Below are 20,678 nucleotides of genomic sequence, written 5' to 3' on the forward strand. Positions count from 1 at the left end.
GCTTGTGTAACTCCACTCTTCAAAAAAGGGAATCCCGAAGACCCACTCAATTATAGACCTATTTCTGTCACTTCTGCTTTGTCAAAAATTTTTGAAAAGGCGTTCAGTTCACAAATCACAAGTTTCCTCGAAAGGGAGCAATTATTGTCGGCTAGTCAATTTGGTTATAGAAAACAAATTTCAACAATTGATGCTATCCTGAAATCGACAGAACAAATAAGATTAGAACTCAACAAGAAAAAAAATGTTACAGGGGCGTTTTTAGATCTTTCAAAGGCTTTTGATTCTATAAACCACAAAATACTGTTACGGAGACTAGAAAATATAGGTTTCGACGAACATGCTACCAATTTAGTAGAGAATTATTTGAGTAAAAGAACGCAAAGAGTTGTTCTGAATGGAATTGAATCGGACTGGATAAATTTGAAGAGAGGAGTTCCACAAGGTACTATTTTAGGACCTCTATTATTTAACATTTACGTCAACGATTTAGCAAAGATTGTTGGAGAGGATTGCACGGTTGTACAGTACGCAGACGACACTTTTCTTTTTACATCCGACACTGATGAAATATCGGCAAAAACAAAACTTGAACATAACATCTCAAAAATTATTGATTTTTTTGCAAAGTCCCAGTTAGTAGTGAACAAACAAAAAACAGAATATATTGTGTTCAGCACCAGGAAGAGGTTAACAAATACTGTTCTGAATGTTGACAATGAAAGAATAGCAGAATCAAATAGTGTGAAGTATCTTGGCGTAATTATAGACAGCAAACTAAAATTTGATGGAGAAGTGAAAAAGATTCTTCAGAGAATGGCTTGTGGAATAAAAGTTTTGAATACACTAAGTAAAAGTTTACCACAGAAAACGAAAGTCTTATTACTTAATGCAATAGTTATAAGTCATCTACATTATTCCGCTCTAATTCTGATAGGGTTGCAAAAGTCATTACTCACAACTTTAGAAAAACAATTGAATTGGGGAATAAAATCCATTTTTAATAGGAGAAAATACGATCGGTCTACAGATCTCAAACTTCGCAACAAAATACTACCAGTTTCTTTTCTCTTGAAATATCGTTGCTCAAAATATTTTATTCGCTTACTCAGCAACGATCTTCCAGCGTATAAAATTGAACCTCTCTCTACCATGAGAATAAAACAACATGACAGGTCAAAAAAAGTAACTTTCGATATAAGAAAGAACAATAAGTTTTTAACTGATTCTTTTATTGCACAAGCCATTCATATTTATAATAGTCTGCCTTCTAATATTAGACTGAAAACAACATCGAAAGCTTCCTTAAAAAAACAACTGAAAGAATATTTTTGGAAAGAATTTTTGAAGGACCCAAAAGTAACTGATATTAAAGATGATATTGAGAGCATTAGATTTTAATTTTAATTTTTAATCTTCACGATGTACATATAAAATTGTGAGAACATTTTATGTTCGCATTTTAGGCCATTTTTTAATAATGTAAGGTCAAATTTTTAGTTAAGTAATTTAATGATTTTATAATTTTACATAATGTTATATTCTTAACTTTACATTGCCTCTTTTACCATTTGCTTTTTATACTTATGTGTACCAGAGGAAATTAACAATGTTCTTTTTTTTTTTTTAGTTATTTACAAAGCCTTGTTAAATGAACATGAAATGTTAAGTTGTGGCTTGAGTTGAAAATGTCCCAATTTTCCAAATGAGAATTCCCCAATTTGAAAATCATTTTTAATAGCCGCCCTCATCTTCTCAGCCGGCTATTATAGCGCTCCTATTTTTTTACAATCCAAGAATTGGATTGTATTGGTGCTCTGTCTTTTTTTTTATTTTTGTAAGATGTTTTCACACCTTTTCATGACTTTCAAAAGCGGGCATCAAGTTTCATTAGAGGCCCTTAACCGCGTTCAGTAGTCTTTCAAGTGCTTAGAGTGGTGAAGCTACTGGGAATGGTGAAGCTACTGGGAAGGCCGTAATTCAAGGTTAAAAGGTCATTTTTACGAGTTTTTGCGCCCAAAATGTTGCAAATTTTCGCATTTTTCGTCAGTTTTCCAATTTTTTGTCAGACCAGTCTAAAACTGAGCTTTGTGAAGTTTGGTAATGGTGTTGGGCATGAGGTTATTAAGTTTGAAAGCCATTTTAAGAGCTAGATGTTTTGGTACTCCAAACATAAAAACACAAAATTATACAAATTTTTAACAAATTTTTCAAGTTTTTGAAAATTTTTGTAATTTTTTGAGGTTTGTCAACCCCAGGCGTCAAGAAGTCTCCTCTTGGGTTTAATAATAGGCTGTTGCATGATTTCTACTGGTAATGGAATGGTTTCCAACATTTTAACATCATAAATTTAAGACATTTTTTGATAAAAGTTGCAAATTTTTTCAAGTTTTAAAATTTTTTGTCAAATTTTAGGTTTCTCTAACCTCAAGGGCCAAAGAATCTCCTCTAGATTTTGATAGTTGTTTAGTGCATAGTTTTATTGGTAATGGGGAATGTGTTTCAAGATTTTAATATTTCGAATTTAACGATTTTTTAAAAGAAAAATTGCATTTTTTTTTTAAATTCTGTAAGTTTTGTTTTTTTCCTCACTGGCCAGGGAACCTCCTTTATGGTTAGCAAGTATGTTACTGCATAGTTTCTAGTGGCATTAAAATGGTTGTCAATTGTTTAATATCACAAATTTTTGCAGGCTTTTTAAATAAAACTTGCAATTAAAGTTTTTGAAAATTTTTCCTGCAAAAGTTGATCCTGCACCAGGGGCCCAGGAACCTCCTCCAGAGTTTGATTTTTAGTTACTGCATGGTTGCTAGAGGTAATGGAATGGTTATCAATTTATTAATAACACGAATTCCTGCAAAATCTTGATAAATTTTAAAAATTTTTCTGAAGTTTCTGAAAATTTTTATCATGTTACAAGTTTCTGGATATTTGAGCCTGTGAAACTATTCAAGGCTTGCAATCGGGATAATGGATGGTCTCTGGAGACAATGAAAGGGTTCTGAAGATAATAATATAACAATTTTAACAAGATTTTGTTCAAAATTTTGATTGTTTTTAAATGCTTTGAATTCTTTTTGTCGTTCTATGAGTTTAACGACCCGACTGGCCCACAAAGTCTTACAGATGGGTCACATGACAGAACTCCAGAGATAAAAAATTGGTTCCAGCAATATTTAGAAAGTTTCTTTAAATTTTGCTTTTCTAAGTTTTTTTTTTCAAGTCTTTGTCATATCTCTCCAGTTTATCTACCTTTAGTGCCAAAACAATCCCTTTCAAAGCTTGTGCGTAAACTAATGATCATTTTGAATTGTGTCATTTATGGTCTTCACTTTAAAAGATTCAATAGTTTTAGCAATGATTTTTTTGTATAGTTTGTTTGATTCTTTTAGGTTCTCAACTTTTGAGATTTTGTCTTTTTGGCTGGGATTGTTCAATTGATCTGCTGGTCAGGTACATTAGGTTTGTTTTTCATTCAATTCTTTGGATTGTATTCCAGGACTTGTCCTGCTATGTTTTTTTTTACTTCGTCGAATAAAAAACTGTTTCGCTTTACCTCATTTTGCCGCCTTTTCAACATTTTGCGTGAAATTTTTTTGACTTCTCTAGGCTAGTTTCTCTCTTCTCTCATTCTGCTAAAAGTGATTTTGAACATCAGTTGCTCAGCAAAGCAATTCAAAATGAACAGTCAGTATAAAAAATTGAAGTCAGAAATAGAAACGGGATAAACCCATAAAGCCCAATTTTAGATGCCCGCTATTTGAACGTCGGTCCTATAAGTATTAGTTACCTCTCTCTAATGCTTATTGTTATTGATAGTAGCCCCTGTAGCCTCTCTCTAAGAAACAGAAGTATGTTCAACTACGAAATGCCATCAAAATAAATCGGACTTAAAAAAATGTTTTTGTACGAAAATCTTTTTTTTCAATATCTTCTGTTATTTCAATCCCAGTCATGCTTATTGGAATCAACGGCGGCTATTTTCCGGCAATCTGCCGGGTATGTTTAATTTTCTTGATGCATTTGATGTAGCACTGAAATGTGCCAAACAAAAAAAATGCGATCCAGTGCCTAACACAAGTGCTTCTGTTTGTTGATTATTTTCGAGCCCCTTTTTTCAGATCGTTAATTTTATAATTAGTTTTGTTTGGTGTATAGTTCTCTCTTTGTTTCAGCTCAGTGACTACTTTAAAATTAATTAAAAATTTATCAAGCACAATAAATATAAAGTTTGAAGTAAGTAGCAAATATATAAGAGGATTGTTTATTCCTGCTGGTTGCCAATATTTGTGAGCGGAGCCAGCAAGGTCGAGCGTGTTGTTAAACATTTGTACTGCTGAACAAATTTTTGTTCATTTTGTTCAAATTTTTTGAAGGTATTTTGTATGACTGTAGTGGCAGAGTTGGCCGTACGTTTATAAAGGCGTGATATAAAAATATATGAACTGGATTTAATGAATCTCGATGTAATTTAATAATCAATGAAAGCATTCTGTTGGAAGTTCAATTAATGAAATTCAAGCATAAAACAGGCGGAGCCCATTAAAACAAGTGAAAAGAAACTTGAAATAGTTTTGTACTTAACTGATTTGCCTCAAAAGAGTAGCATTTTTTTCACAAATATGTCTCCATTGAATGATCATTCTTTGAAATTCCATCTTTTCTTTGTAACGCTCTTGGTTTCAGTTGTCGTTGAGCTTAAAGGATATGCATGTTCTTGAAAATAACGAGCATAGTTTTTGGCACACGTTTGAAGATGTCTTTTGTTGTTGCTCTTTATTTAAGGTAAATAAGGACAGGATCTTCAGCCTATTGAATGAGTTGTGTATTATGTTGATTTATGTGGCTGTTCAGTTCATTGGTATAAACCTTGAATATTAACGGACCTCTAGCGCTACCTTGTGGAACTCCTTTTTTGTTTGAAGCCTCCAAAATAACTGACTGTGAGCTTTGTATCAATATTGTTGAAGAGATGGTAACGCCAATTAGTTACCTGAGCGTTCAGTTTTGTTTGATTGATTGAATCAAAAGCTTTTGAGTTGTTTTAAACAATTTTTGCTACGGAATTGTTGTCGGTTTCTTTTCGGATGAACTCTGATGTCAAGAATAGGATCAATTAGAGATTTTGCTTCAGAAACCATATCGATTCAAGTGGAGTTGTCCTATTTTATCTAGTCTCTATTTGCCTATCTATCTAGTCTCGAGTTAATTAAATTTCAAAAATTTCGGACGTTTTTTCATATTGGACGATGGATATCCTGTTCTTTACATTATTGTGCTCTGTAAGATAAATTTCTGCGAAAATAAGACATCTTAATACAGCTGGTGAAAATATATAGGTGATATACATTCACATGATATGTCATTTATTGCCCAGGGAGGTATTGATTAAGGCTTTAGTGGTTTGTCATTTTCTGTTAATTGATTGCATCTTTACTTTCCTCAGCGCGAATGAATTGTATAACCTTCATACGAACTAATCATACATTGTCATTTTTAATAGGCCCTAGAGATGTAAAATTTTTGGAGCTTTAATTTTGGTCCTGTGTTAGCTTTTAAATGTTCTTGGAAACATTTTAAGATTTTTCTCCTTACGCAAGTTCTGTTGCAAGGATTTATGTTGCATAGGTCGGGCTTGATCAAGCTAATTCATTCCAAAAGGTTTTTCAGTTTTATAGGATCCATGGCCGATTAAATGGTGGGTGACCATCTTAAACTTAAAGAGGTACAATACTCACTGTTATGTGACCTTGATTGGGTTAAGGTTTTGGATTATTAGTGTACAGATTGAAAAAGTAACAGCACTCACTTTTCGTTCAAGGGATTGGACACGATGGTTGGCGATAGAGGCTCACAGCTTTCAGGTGGACAGAAGCAGAGAATTGCTATTGCGAGGGCTCTTGTGAGGAACCCCAAGATCCTTTTACTGGACGAGGCTACGTCTGCACTGGATAGTTCCAGTGAAGCTGTTGTGCAGGAGGCCCTTGACAAGGCCTGTGCTGGCAGGACAACAATTATAGTGGCTCACAGGTAAATTTGCTTATTATAGCTGCGAAGCTGTAAGCTGAGCGAAGCTATATTGCGGTGCTCTTGGTTTTTTACAATTCAAAGAATTTGAATTGTATTGGGGCGCTGTCTTTTTTTTTAAGATCTGTTCACACATTTTCATGATTTTTGAAGTCAAATTGGAGTAGTGATTTTGGTCACGCCGAAACAGGAAATGGAGCGAAAAAGCGAGTGGTTTTGCGGCGTGAATTTTTTTCGCTCTAATTTTAAAGTAGAGTGCGAAAATGGTGTTTGAACAAAAATTCAGTTTCTCGGTAGTGGTTTTTTGTTCACATGCGGCAATTTCACTCTGATTTTTACTGTTTTTTCGATTTTTTGGATCGTATTTTTTTCTAAATGGTTTTCCCAATCCATTCACAGCTCATTCTAGGCCTAGTTTTTTGTTTGAATTAAATTTTCATTTCTCGCTAGTGGTTTTTTTGTTCACATGCGGCATTTTGACATTGTTTTTTTGTTTTTTTTTATTTTTTGATCTGGTTTTTTTAAAATGGTTTTCTCAATTCACTCATAGTCCATTCTAGGTCTAGTTTTTCTGTTTAGTCAATGAAAATTCTTTGAATTGTACGTCAGGACTTGTCCTGCTATGTTTTTTGTTTCGTCGTCTGACGCTCTTTTTTCGTTTTACATTTGTTCACACAGCAAAGCTGAAAAAGTCAAATTTTCTGAATGACTTCTTCCTCTCACTAACGGCATTTGCGCGCGTGACGTCATTTCTCACTCGCTTTAGCAAAAGTTTTTAGGTTATTTGCGTGATTAGATTTTGATCACACGTGACTTACCTCACTCAATAAAATGATTTTTGCACTTTAAAAAACTTAAGTTTAAATTGAATTTGTTTAAGGTCAAAGGAACTCATTTGTGCAGTAAAGATCCCTAATAAGAGGCTTCTGCCGAATGAATTTTAACAAGCTTTATCAATTTATCGCTGAATGTTTTTTACCTAATTTTTTGAGCGGCGTCAATTTTTCAATTTAGATCTTTATCTGTTTCTATCTCTATTATATGGCACGCAGGTCTATTCTTTCGCAGCTATTCCGGCAGTCTATCGGCTATGTTTGTAAATATTCAGCGTTTTTACCTATTAAAGTATCCAGAGATCAGTTTATACCTCTTCGTACGGTAAGCGCAACATTGAAGAACTTTTATTTTATAGCTGCGAAGCTGTAAGCTGAGCGTAGCTATATTGCGGTGATCTTGGTTTTTTATTACAATTCAAAGCATTTGAATTGTATTGGGGCGCTGTCTTTTTTAAAGATCTGTTCACACATTTTCATGATTTTTGAAGTCAAATTGGAGTAGTGATTTTGGTCACGCCGAAACAGGAAATGGAGCGAAAAAGCGAGTGGTTTTGCGGCGTGAATTTTTTTCGCTCTAATTTTAAAGTGGAGTGAGAAAACGGTGTTTGAACAAAAATTCGGTTTCTCGGTAGTGGTTTTTTGTTCACATGCGGCAATTTCACTCTGATTTTTACTGTTTTTTCAATTTTTTGGATCGGATTTTTTTCTAAATAGTTTTCCCAATCCATTCGCAGCTCATTCTGGACCTAGTTTTTTGTTAGAATCAAAATTACATATCTCACGAGTTGTTTTTTTGTTCTCCTTAGCAGCATTTTGACATTGATTTTCTGTTTTTTTTTTGTTTTTTTTTTCATCTGATTTTTTTTTAGAAATGGTTTTCCCAATTCACTCATTGTCCGTTCTAGGTCTAGTTGTTTGTTAAGTCAATGAATATTCTTTGAATTGTGCGTCAGGACTTGTCCTGCTGTGTTTTTTGTTTCGTCGTCTGACGCTCTTTCGTTTTACATTTGTTCACACAGCAAATCTGAAAAAGTCAAACTTTCTGAATGACTTCTTCCTCTCACTAACTGCATTTGCGCGCGTGACGTCATTTCTCACTCGCTTTAGCGAAAGTTTTTAGGTTATTTGTGTGATTAGATTTTGATCATACGTGACTTACCTCACTCAATAAAATGACTTTTGCACTTTAAAACTTAAGATTAATTTGAATTTGTTTAAGGTCAAAGGAACTCCTATGTGCAGTAAAGGTCCCCAATAAGAGGCTTCTGTGTAATGAATTTTAACAAGCTTTACTAATTTATCGTTGAATGTTTTTAAGCCTAGTTTTTTGAGCGGCGTCGATTTTTTTCAATTTAGATCTGTATCTGTTTCTATCTCTATTATATGGCACGCAGGTCTATTCTTTCGCAGCTATTCTGGCAATCTGCCGGCTATGTTTTTAATAAAGGTCTAGCATTGTTAACTTTACTTTAGTCGTGTGATTTTTTTGACGCATAATATACTGCTACAATTATAAACATATGCATATTTATGAGCAGTACTTGTAGACCAGTGTGAATATTTTGTATCAGATTCCATGAAAACATGATTATGAAGAAAATGTATTGGTCTTCTCAGCCGGCTATTATAAAGGCCTAATTTCTTGCGATTCAAATGATTCTAATTGTATTGGTGCGCTGTCTTTTTATGAGTGGAAGAGGAGTATTAGTGGAGCGTCTTGTTACGACTCGAGGAGTATTGGAGAAATGTCTTCTAAATTAATTGCTCTCAAACGAAGTTTGTAGCAATTATATTAGTCTTGTCGGTCTTTTTTTATGCGATTTTCGCTTGACTGATTTTTCGTCTGACGTTTTTGACTTTTCGTCCTCAAAAACGGGATAGACAGGTAGCGCCCAGCGGGCATTAAGTGCTCTTAGAGCCTTTGAGCTCTGTTTCAGCTTAAACTGTTTTGGAGACTTATTCTTAGGTGTGAAGGGCGGTTCTTAAAGGTTGAAGACAACCCCTCTGTTGACCCCCCCTATTGCCCCCCCACCGCGCTGTTGCCCCCCCAATCAGCCCCTGGTGCAACTCCCCTCCCGTGGCTAGCTACTGACGAACAACCGCTTGCTAAAAACGCAAATTTATACTTTTTTGCAATTTTTTTCAAGCTTTTTGAAAATTTTTGGCAATTTTTGATTTTTGTCAGCCTTAGGTGTCAAAAAACCTCCTCCAGGGTTCGATAGTAGGTTACTGCATTGTTTTAGTGTTAATGGAATGGTTTCAACATTTTAACATAACGAATTTTAGCAATTTTTTGACAAAACGTGCAATTTTTCAAGTTTTTATCCTTATTCAGGTCTTTCCAGACTCGGGGACCAGGAAACATCCTAAGGGATTTGATAATAAGTTCTTGACAAATTTTAAATGGCCATGGAATAGTTCTTCAACTTTTTAATGTCACAAATATTAGCAATTTTTTGATAAAACTTGTCGTTTTTAAGTTTTTGAAATTTTTTGTAGTTTTTTGGTTTTTTTAAGCCTCAAGAGCCAAGGAACCTCCTCTAGGGTTTGAAAATAGGTTACTGAATAATTTCTAGATTGAACGGAATGTCTTGCAAAATTTTAACATCACGAATTTTAGCATATTTTTGATAGTTTTCGACAGTTTTTTTTTTCAATTTTTTGACATTTATAGTCATTCTTCAGATTTTTTGAGCCTCAAAGGTCAGAAAGCCTCCGGTAGATTTTATTAATAAGTTACTGGAAAATTTTTGTTGGTCATGGATTAATTTTCAACTTTAATATCACAAGTTTTAGCAATTTTTTTATAGAACTTGCAATTTTTTTCGAAGTTTTTTGAAATTTTTTGTCATGTTTTAGGTTTCTCTAGCTTCAAGGGCCACGGAACTTCCTCTAGGGTTTGATAATGTTTTACTGCATTATTTATAGATGTAATGCAATGTTCTTCAAGATTTTAATTTCACGAATTTAAGTAATTTTTCAAAATATTTGCAATTTTTCATTTTTTATTTTTTTCTGGCAACAGAGGCCCTGGAAACTCCTCCAAGGTTTGTTAATAACCTGCTGCATATTTTATAGAGTTGGATAAAATTTAAACTTCAAATTTTTGGAGAATTTTTACTTTGCAAGTGTTTGGATCTTCATGAGCCTGTGAAACTGTTTCAGGCTGGAAATAGGGATACTGGATAGTCTCATGAGACAATGAACTGGTTCTTAAGATATTAATGTCTTGAATTTTAGCAAGATTTTGTTAAAAGTGCAATTTTTTCCAAATTTTTTCACTATTTGTTTGTCTTTTTCTGAGTTTAGCGACCATTACCGGCCAACGAAACTTTTCAAGTCTGGAAGATAGGTTAATTGACAGAACTTTTGAGGCAAAAAATGGTTTTTGATTTTTTTATTGCGGAGTTCAAAACTTTTTTTTAATTTTGCCTCTTTCAGTTTTTTTCTAAATGATTTATTTATTAACAAGGTTAGAAAACTAGAAGTTGCAGTGTCGAATCCAATCATAGAAGATATTTCTGTCTCCTTCTCTCTCTTTTGGTTGGGGTTCCTTTCCTTCTCTTTCTCGTTCACATTTTATCTCTCTCTCTCTCTCTCTCTCTCTTTGTTGATGCCGCACTTCAGCTGCTGTTATGTGGCGTAATGTTATCATCTCTGATCCTCATTATCAATAAGATATAGTTGAAGTATTTTTTATCGTAAATGATCTAACAGACAATTTTAAGGAAACCATTGTAATTGCTCTCAAAAGCAATTCGTAGCAAATATAATAATGCTGTTTGTCTTTTATGCAATTTTTCGCTTGGCCGGATTTTCGTCTGACCCATTTGACTTTCGTCTTCACAAACGGCATAATGAGATTGTGCCCTGAGGTCACTAAACCGTGGCTAGTTGCCAACCGATCGCCGGTCGTTTGAGAGCAATTCTCCCGACGTTAGTCTGTTATGTTTTTTTGGGGTGAATGAATTTTGAAGCAGGAAATGAATCGCATTAACATTTTTGAGTGGTTTAGTGCTGAACAATATTGAAGAGTGGAGCGAAAAAATTGTGGTTTTTTGTTCATACTGCATTTCTCGAGAGAGTGGGGATTGATGTCTGAAAAATTCCTGTAAGTTAGCAAAATTTGTTTAGTTATGTGCGGCTTTTTCAAACCTTTTTTTTTAATTTAGAGCGTTGGTTGTGATTTTGTATTAAGTTTAGGATTAATTTAATAGGTGTTTGAAGTTCTCTGGTAATTAATATGAAATTAACGAGTTTTATGCCAATTTGGAGGTTTTTAGCTATTTTGCTGATTTTCTTTGGCTTGTTTGCCATTTTTTGCTTCTCGTTTTATTTTACTACCTTAAATAGGATTTGAAAAGGACGCTCAATAGTTACTGAGTTCTGACATGCCAGCTGAGTACAGTTTTGTTGTTGTAGAACATTTCACATGTGGCATTTGGACTTTATTTTCACTGCTTTTTAATTGCTCCCAACCGAAGTTTGTAGCAATTATATTAGTCCTGTCGGTCTTATTTATGCGATTTTTCGCTTGACCGACTGACGCTTATGACTTTTGGTCCTCAAAAACGGGATAAACAGGTAGCGCCCAGCGGGCATTAAGTGCTCTTAGAGTCTTAAGCTCACACTGTTTTGGAGACTTACACTTATGGTGTGAAGGGCGGTTCTTAGAGGTTGAAGACATCCCACCCCCACTGTTGACCCCCCTCCACTATTGCCACCCATCGCCGCTGTTGCTCGCTATCAGACCCCCAGTGCACCCCCGCCCCCCTATGTGGCTACTGACGAAAAACCGATCGCTGAAAACACGCAATTTTATACTAATTTTTACTATTTTCAAGGTTTTTAAAAATTTTTCATTTGTTGTTTCAGCCCTGGGTGTCAAGGAACCTCCTCTAATGTTTAATAATAGATAACTGCATAGTATCAGTTTAACATTTTAACATCACGAATTTTAGCTTTTTTTGACGAAACATGCAAATTTTTTTTAAATTTTTTGAATTCATTTTTCATTATTCACGTCTTTCCGGACGCAGGGGCCAGAACACTTCCTTAAGGGTTTGATAATAAGCTACTGAAAAAATTTTATTTGCCATGTAATGGTTTTCAATAGCGTTTGATAATACGGTAATAAACTTTTTATTGGCGATGGAATGGTTTTCATCATTTTATTATCACAAATTTTAGCAAAATTGTGATAAAACTTTAATTTTTTCTTCAAGTTATTTGAGATTTTGTTATTTTTTAGGTTTCTCCAACCTCAAGGGCCAACGAACCTCCTGCAGGGTTTGATAATAGGTTATTGCATAGCTTCTAACGGTAATGGAAGGGTTTTCAACATTTTAACATCCTGATTTTCAGCATTTTGACAATACCTGCAATTTTTTCATGTTTTTTGAAAGCGCCATTTTTTAGGTTTCTCCAACCTCAAGGGACAGCGAACCTCCTTGAGGGTTGATTATAAGTTACTGCTTAGCTTCCAGATGTAATTGAATGTTTTTAAGTTTCTAATATCAACGGTTTTCAAAAATATTTGCATTTTTTTCATGTTTTTTGAATGTTCTTGAATTTTTAATCTTTTTCCGACACCAGGGTCCTAGTTTTCCTCCATGATTTGCTGATAGGCTGTCGCATAGTTTTTAGAGTAATGGAATTTGTTGATATTATCGAACGGCTCCAGCTTTAGCAATTTGTTGATAAAAGTTAATTTTTTCAAGTTTTCGGTTAAATTATTATCATGTTCCAAGTTTATAGATCTTTATGAGCCAGTGAAAATGTTTAAAGCTCGAAATAAGGATACGAGATAGTCTCTTGAGACAATGAAAAGGTTTCGAAGATTTTAATATATTGAATTTAGCGAGATTATGTTAGCGGTTTTCAAAATTTTTGAATTTTTTGTCTTTTTACGGTCATTTCTGGCCAACGAAGCTTTTAAGTCATGCTGATGAGTTACATGACATAAATCTAGAGACAAAAAATAGTTTGAATATTTTCAATGAAAAATCTGGAAGCTTTCTTAAAATTTTGAAACATGTTGCAATTTTTCAAAATATCAGTTTTTGATTTATTTACTAAAAAGGTTAGAAAACTAAAAGTTGCAGAGTGACTAGCTTAACTGTGGCTAGCTACTGACAAAGCAAACCGCTCGCCAGTAGTTTGAGAGCAATTCGCCCGACGTTAGTCGGTTATGTTTAAATTTTCGGATGTGGTTTTTTCTGAATGGTTTTCTTAGTCCATTCATATTCAATTCTACAACTGTTTTTTTAATTTAGTCAATGAAAATTCATTGACTTATGTCAGCTCTTTTCCGGCTCTGTTCATCCTTTAAACTTCTTTTTACGTTTTCCACACCGCAAAGCTGAAAAGTCAATTTTCTAATTAACTTCTCAATAACGTTTAACATCGTATCCGCGCGTGACGTAAGTTTTCTCTCTAGCATCACTTCTTGGGTCGTTTGTCTGATTAGAGCTTGATCATACGTGACCTACCTACTTCAATAAAATGACTTTTGCACTTTGTTTAAATTAAAGTTTCAGATCAAGGGAACTAATACGGCTGATATATGCAATTAGGTTAATAAAAAGGCCTTTCGGAAATGAATTTAAAAAAGCTTCATCAATTTATCGCTAACTGCTTTTCACGTTGCTTTTTGAGTAGTGTCCAATGCTTTTTCACTCTAGATGTGTATTTTTTTCTATCTCTATATGGCACGCGAATCTGTTTCGCAGCTCTTTCGGCAATTTGAGGGCCTTGTTGTTATTTTTTTGCATTTTCGTTTTTCTATAATCTTAGCGAGGTTACAAGTGTCTCAGCCTTTTCTGACTTTCCTATTCTTTTGCGTGCATTTTACTTCTTGTTTGCCTCAATTTTTTCCTTGGCTCTATGTACCCATTTAATATGAAGAAATTCGTTACTTTTTTGATTTTAGAGTTAATTTTGAGAACCTATTTTGAATTGCTTTCTTACAAAATTCGTAGCAATTATATTAGTCTCGTTTGTTTTTTTAATGCGTGACCAAGTTTTCGTTTGACCCATTTGACTTCTCGTACTCAAAAACAGGATTTTTTTGAGTACGTGAAGGGCTCGTAGGGCCTTTCAGCTCACTAGTCTCCAGGTATGCGAATCACAGAAACTGTTCTGGAGACTAATAGTTATGATGTGAAGGGCGGTTCTTAGAGGTTGATTCCCCCTTCTCCCCCTCAACAACACTCTACCGTCCCCTACAGTCAGCCCCCCGACTCCGCTGCGCTCACCTTACGCCCGCGTTCAATTAAGCTAAAGCTAGCTTCGCTAAACCGTGGCTAGCTACTGACGAAGCCAGCCAATCCTTTGAGAGTAATTCGCCCGACGTTAGTTGGTTATGTTGAACAATTTAGCCTGTGATCCTGAGATTTCTAAAAAAAATTTGGAAACTTTGGAGACCATATGACGTCAGCAATCGCTATCAAACGAAGTTTGTAGCAATTAAAATAGCCCTGTTGTTCTTGTTTATGCGGTTTTTGGCTTGACCGATTTTTCGTCTGACCAATTTGACTTTTCGTCCTCAAAAACGGGATAAACAGGTAGCAACTGGAGGGCATTAAGTGCTCTTAGAACCCTTCAGCTCACTAGTGTCCAAGTATGCGGTTCACAGAAACTGTTTTGGAGACTTCTACTTAAGGTGTGAAGGGCGGTTCTTAGAAGTTGATCCCCATCAGCCCCCTCACATCATTTAGGCCAAAAGGGCCAATGACTCTCCCCCACCGTTGAACTCCGAGTTGTTTCCCCATCAGCTCCTTTACAGCTGCGCTCACCTCACGCCCTTCAATTAAATTAAAGAAAGCCTCTAAAACGTAGCTAGATACTGACAAAGCCAACCGCTCGCTGGTTGTTTGAGAGCAATTCGCCCGACGTTAGTGGGTTATGTTTTTATAATTTTATTTCAAATTTTTGTTTCTCATGAATGGTTTTTAAATAGGTACTAGTTTTTGTAGTTTTTTTTTGTTTTTGAGTCGTTTCTGGATTTCTTTCGAGTGTTTTTTTGATCGATAATTTTTTGGAGTGCTTTTTATTAAAAGATGCGGAAGGCAGTGCCTCTAGTGAAAGCTAAGTGTTTAAGTCAAACGTCTGATTGAAGAAGAGATAGAAATTTTCTTTTCATGACGCATTTTTGAGAGAGAGCGAGAAAAGTAGCTGCGAAAATCTTCGCTTAGCGAGCAAAATATGTTGTCACTTGGGGCTTTTTCGAAGAATTTTGGGTTTTTCTAAACCGTAATAAGAACTAACTCTAGGTTTGAGGGCAGTTGCGAACATATCAATCGTAAGTGAGAGTTTTATTTACTATCTTCGTGACTTCGCCGTTTTAGGAGCTTCTTTAGTGGTTGTATTCTTTTTATAGCTGCGAAGCTGTAAGCTGAGAGTAGCTTTGCTGCGTTTTTGGTTTTTTCGTCGTCTGACACTATTTTTGGCTTTTAAACTTTTTTGCGCCGCAAACTTAACAGTAGCAAGTTTGAATTTTCTTAAGCGAACTATTTGGTTTGAAAGCGGTTTAATACTAATGCCAGCTAGCAATCCCTCTAATGAACGTTGATAACGTAATACAATATGAATTAAAGACCGGGCTTTTTATGCGTATCCTTTTTCGTTTGATCTTTTGATTGAGCTCTTTTGACTTTGACCGTATTCACTAATAGAAATAAAAAAACAATCATAAATCAATTCTTTTTGCGACAAGATTCATTTTAAAAATTCAATAACAACCAAGTTTTATAAAAACCAAACCTTACTACATTGATACTATGAGTCCTTAAAATGTGTACAACAGACAATGGAAAATGCGCAGAACTTAAAAATATTCCATCGAAAAATTGAAGAAAGAAAGAACATGAAACTACAGAACAAAATTCTTAATCTTTGCATAACAAGCAACTTTAGAACTAACAAAACATCAGTACGAGTTCAATTAGGTGAAAAAAGAAACGGGACAATAAGTGAATGAGAAACCAAAAGTTAAAGAAAATGCTTTCAAAAATAAACGAAACCTAAGTCAATGAAACCGATAGCTAAGGGTTGCAGCCGTGAATTGACGATAATTACGCCGCATTAAAAGACCAATGAGAGGTGTTTTTAAGATGAAGGGACTAGACAACAAAAAAAGGGTAAACAAAAATCTAACCTTTTATTGGAAAGATCAAAGCAATGAAAACCACGGTTTAGAAGCTGAATTAAGTATAATCCTGGAATCTAACGGAAACTGCTCTTTATTTAGAACATAGCCGGCAGATTGCCGGATAATAGCTGCCCTTGACGCGCTTGATGCACATATGGATTGAAACAGAAAAAGAAAAAAGGGGAGATAAATTGACCGAATTTTTTTCTGTTTTTTTAGTGTCAAAAAGTATTCTAATCCGGCGTGCAGTTTCAGTAGGATTCTAAAACTATGCTTAATTCAGCTTCTAAACTGAAAGCTAATGAGCTTAATACCAATTTCAGCTAGCAAACACTAATGAGCTTTGATGACCTAATTCTCAATGACTTAATGATCGGGCTTTATCGGTTTATTCCGTCTCTTTGATCTTTTGACTTTGACAGTGTTCACCACATTGTGTAATTGAATGCGTAAAAGAATTTAAAATCCATTCAGTTGAAACAGTGAGTGAATTAAATCAGAAGTCAAAACGTGAAAATGGTGACTTATGTAAAACGAAAAACGTGATCCAAATGTAAAGCGAATTAATAAACATAGCAGGACAAGTCCTGACGTACAATTCAGAGAATATTCATTGACTAAAGAAACATCTAGACCTAGAACTGACTGAGTGAATTGGGAAAACCATTTATAAGAAAAATTGGATAAAAAAATAAAAAACAACAGAAAATCAATGTCGAAATGTAGCATATGAACAAAAGACCACTAGCGAGAAATGGAAATTTGGTTTAAAAAAACACTAGGCCTAGAATGAACTATGAATGGTTGGGGAAAACCATTTAGAAAAGAGTCAGATCCAAAAAAATGAAAAAAACAGTAAAAATCAAAGTGAATTTGTTGCATGTGAACAAAAAGGCCGCTAGCGAGAAAGCCATTTTTTTTCAAACAACGTTTTCTCACTCTTTTTTTTAAAATTAGGGCAAAACAATTTGACGCCTCAAAACCACTCGCTTTTTCGCTCCACTTCCTGTTTCGGTGTCACCAAAATCACTACTCCAATTTGGCTTCAAAAATCATGAATATGTGTAAACAGATCTTAAAAAAAAAGACAGCGACCCAATACAATTCAAGTTCTTTGAATTGTAAAAGAGGAGGGCGCCTAAATAATAGCCGTTTAGAGGCTGACGGCGGCTATTAAACACATTTTGACACCTAGAAACGAGTTCTGCCAATTTTCGTCTCTTCATTTGCTTCTGTGTTTTAATCACCCTGAGCGTCAAGCGGGTCACTGGCTATTTTCCGGCAAACTTCCGGCTATGTTTATGATTTGTTTGATTTTTGCGCATTTAAGATTTTGTGCTTTGCTGACTGTCACAGTTTGATGTTGCTGAATAATTGTCGATTGTCAGGTCCTAGATTGTAGTTAAGGACTTGTCCTGTTGTTTTGCACTTCGCAAAACAAATTTTTTCGCTTGATTTTGTTTTAATTCTGTAGGCTAATTTCAATTTTGTCTTCTGTTCAAAATGCTTTCAAAAGCCGTTGCTCACCAAAGCAATCTAAAATAAACAAAGTCAGTAGCGAGAAACGAAAGCAATAATGGAAAAATGATAAGCCGCTAAAGCAAAGTTTTAGATGCCCGCTTTTTGAAATTTGTTCTAATAAGTTTCTTGAAATTTGTTCTAATAAGTCTTACCTACCATTTCTTATGTATATTGGTATTGATATTAGCCCCCTGTATTCTCTAAATCAAATTTTTTAAATGAAATCATTCTCTTTCGATCCAAATCGAGGTAATGGGAACCAATTGCGGCTATTTTTTGACAATCTTCCAGGTATGTTTGAAGCGTAACGTGTTATGAGTGTTCCGTAAATCTAAATTAAGATTAGTGCTATTTTTCGAACAGGTTGTCGACTGTTCGTGACGCTGATCTGATAGTTGCGATGGAGCACGGAGAAGTGATTGAAATGGGAACTCACAATGAGTTGCTTAAGAAGAATGGACTATATGCTAACTTGGTCAAAACGCAAACTCTCAACGAATCAGGTAGTTTATTTCAGAAGTCGAATATGTTACTACATGAAGTCTGTTGTAAAGGGCAAAAAAGGCTCGCATAATTTTAAGCATGTCACATAAATTTCCCCCTAGCGTACTTGAGAGCAGGCAATCCCCCCAGCATATCATAGCGAAGTCTAAAGCAGAAACTTCGCATTCCTGAAAAATTATTTCATTCAAAATAATGCAGTTAGAAGCGTCATTTTTTACATATGGCTCAAAAGTGCTGAAATAATGCTCAGAAGTGTTTGGAATAGATAATTACGCCTAACTCTAGAGCTATGAAATTTACGAAATTTTTGCGCTTTGATGTTAATGACACGTGTTGGGTTATGGGTTTTCGCAAGCGGAATAAAAAGCGTTTTTAACTAAGTAGGAAAATTAATTTTTCAAAATGAGAGAATAACAAGAATGATATTTTACAGTAGAATTTAGAGATTTACAGGAGAGATCTGATTATTAGAGCAAGATGGTGATTTGATTTTGGGGATGAAAAAGGACTCAAAAATCAGCTGTATATATACCCATTATCACTGTGAAAAAGTTAAGATACAAAGCTAATCTTAGCACCATGATTTATAGTGGGGGTCGCAAGGGTTACCCAATATGGTTTGCTTCTGCAAATCAGTCGCAAAGGGGAACCATAGATGGAATTCATTCACACTTCCGGAGATATCATAATCATTTAATACATGCTGGGAAGATTTTACATGAATTAATCTAACTCTAATAATAGTTATATAGAATCATCAGTTTGAACCGAGTTTTGATTCACAGCACCATTTCTTGAAGATTCATTTATATCAGTATTGGTGACTTGAATCAATTTATCTCTGTCAGATTAATTTGGTAAGTTAAACTTTCTAATAATACTAAGTTTAAGTCTTCAACTCGAATCAAAATTCTAACACCCCCACTCAGACTTGAGCTGATTGCGTAGAGTCTGTTCCCGTCAAAACTGCTCTGAACGTTTCCACTTTCGGAACGGGTAAGGACTTTGTGAAGATGTCCGCTGCCATTTTGTCTGTAGGAACGTAATGAATTGAAATAGTCCCATCCTCCGTCTTGTCCCGAAAGAAGTGAGACTTTGTCTCGATGTGCTTGCTCCATTTGTGCATGACTGGGTTTTGGCAAAGTCTGATAGACCTTTGGTTGTCCTCTCCAATAGCTATTGGACGTTTCTGTTGGATGCCAAAATCCTCTAGAAGTTGTTTCAGGTAGAGTGCTTCCTGAACTGCTGCTGCCATGCCCTGATATTCTGCTTCTGATGAAGAAAAAGCAACTGTGACCTGCTTCTTGACACCCCAGCTGAGTGCTGCGCCACGTCCGTTGAGCTTGAAGTAATAGCCCGTTGTTGATTTTCTGTTGTTCACATCTCCAGACCAGTCTGCATCATTTTCCCCCACTAACTCATAACTAGCCTCTTTTGTGTAAGTAAGTTTTAACCCTTTTGAACCTTGAAGATATCGCAGAAGTCGTTTTCTGCATAGCCAGTGTTGATTGGTAGGTGCGTTCATGTGCCTGGACAGAATGGTGACTGTGAACATAATGTCTGGCCTCATCTGTTCGGCCAGACAAAGAAGTGATCCAACCAAGCTTCTGTATTCGTCTCCGTTCTGTGCTGTCTGAAGTTTCAAATTCAAATCAGCTGGAGTTCTTGAGGGTTTGCATTGATCCATTTGAAACCGCTCAAGCATTATTTCTATGTAGCGTTCTTGGTCGATTGTGACTTTGCCCTCTTCCTGTCTGATTCTGAGTCCCAGAAACCAATGTAGTCTCCCTCTATCTTCCATGTGAAATGTTGCCTTTAGTGCCTTCTTGACATCGGAGATCACTGTCATACTTCTTGATGCTACTATGATGTCGTCAACCCAGGTCAAGATGAAGGTGTGATCCTCTTCCTCTGATCTTGCGAACAAACAGTGATTGTTCCTGCTTCTGGTGAATCCCTGTCTCAGTAGGAAGTTTGCCAGCTCTTTGTACCAGTTGTTAGCAGCCTGTTTCCAGCCATAAATTGATTTATTTAGTCGACATACTAACTTCTCCCCAACTGATCCGCGTTTTACAAACTCCTGTGGCTGTTCCAGGTACACTTCTTTCTCGATTGGTGAGTGCAGGAAAGCAGCCTTGACATCAAATTGGTGCAGCACACGGCCCTGCTTCACTGATAGCTGAGGTAGAATCCTGAATGTCTGGCTTACAGGTAGGCGCAAAAGTCTCAAAGTAGTCCAGTCCTACTTGTTTGAAGCCTTTCGCCACATAGCGTGCTTTGTATTTGTCGACTTGACCAATTTCACTTTGTAGACCCATTTGCCCGGTATGACGTCCCTGTCTGTGGGTGCTCTCACCAGGTCCCAAGTCTCGTTGTCTCGGAGTGCCTTGACCTCGTCATTCATTGCCCTGTACCACTGGTCCCATTCGTCAACTTGCTTGGTTTCGTAGACTGTTTTGGGTTTCACATAGTTACCCTTAGGCACAGCAAGTTGGGTCCTGACTTCTCAAAAAAAATTGCGGAATATTCTTTGCTCGTGTCCCTCGTCTGGGCTCTGCCCTGTCCGCTTGCTCCAGTGCCTCTTCAAAGAAGCCAACTGTCTGCGAGGTCCTCCGTTTCACTGTCTTCCAGTGACTCAG

General features: G+C 35.7%; 2 protein-coding genes across 3 annotated transcripts in view; both read left to right on the plus strand.

Annotated features, from left to right (window-relative positions):
• LOC142339355 (uncharacterized) overlaps positions 1-20,678 on the plus strand; it is a 243,356-nt gene that overhangs the window by 177,722 nt on the left and 44,956 nt on the right. The window lies entirely within an intron of this gene.
• LOC142339354 (ATP-dependent translocase ABCB1-like) overlaps positions 1-20,678 on the plus strand; it is a 105,612-nt gene that overhangs the window by 48,273 nt on the left and 36,661 nt on the right. For both annotated transcript variants that reach the window (XM_075389350.1, XM_075389351.1), the window contains exons 11-12: positions 5,822-6,030; positions 17,899-18,038. In XM_075389350.1, coding sequence (XP_075245465.1) covers positions 5,822-6,030; positions 17,899-18,038 — 349 coding nt within the window. The remainder of the gene's footprint in view (positions 1-5,821; positions 6,031-17,898; positions 18,039-20,678) is intronic.

Source organism: Convolutriloba macropyga, chromosome 5, assembly GCF_964194025.1.
Source record: "Convolutriloba macropyga chromosome 5, txConMacr16.3, whole genome shotgun sequence".
NCBI classification, from domain to species: Eukaryota; Metazoa; Xenacoelomorpha; order Acoela; family Convolutidae; genus Convolutriloba; species Convolutriloba macropyga.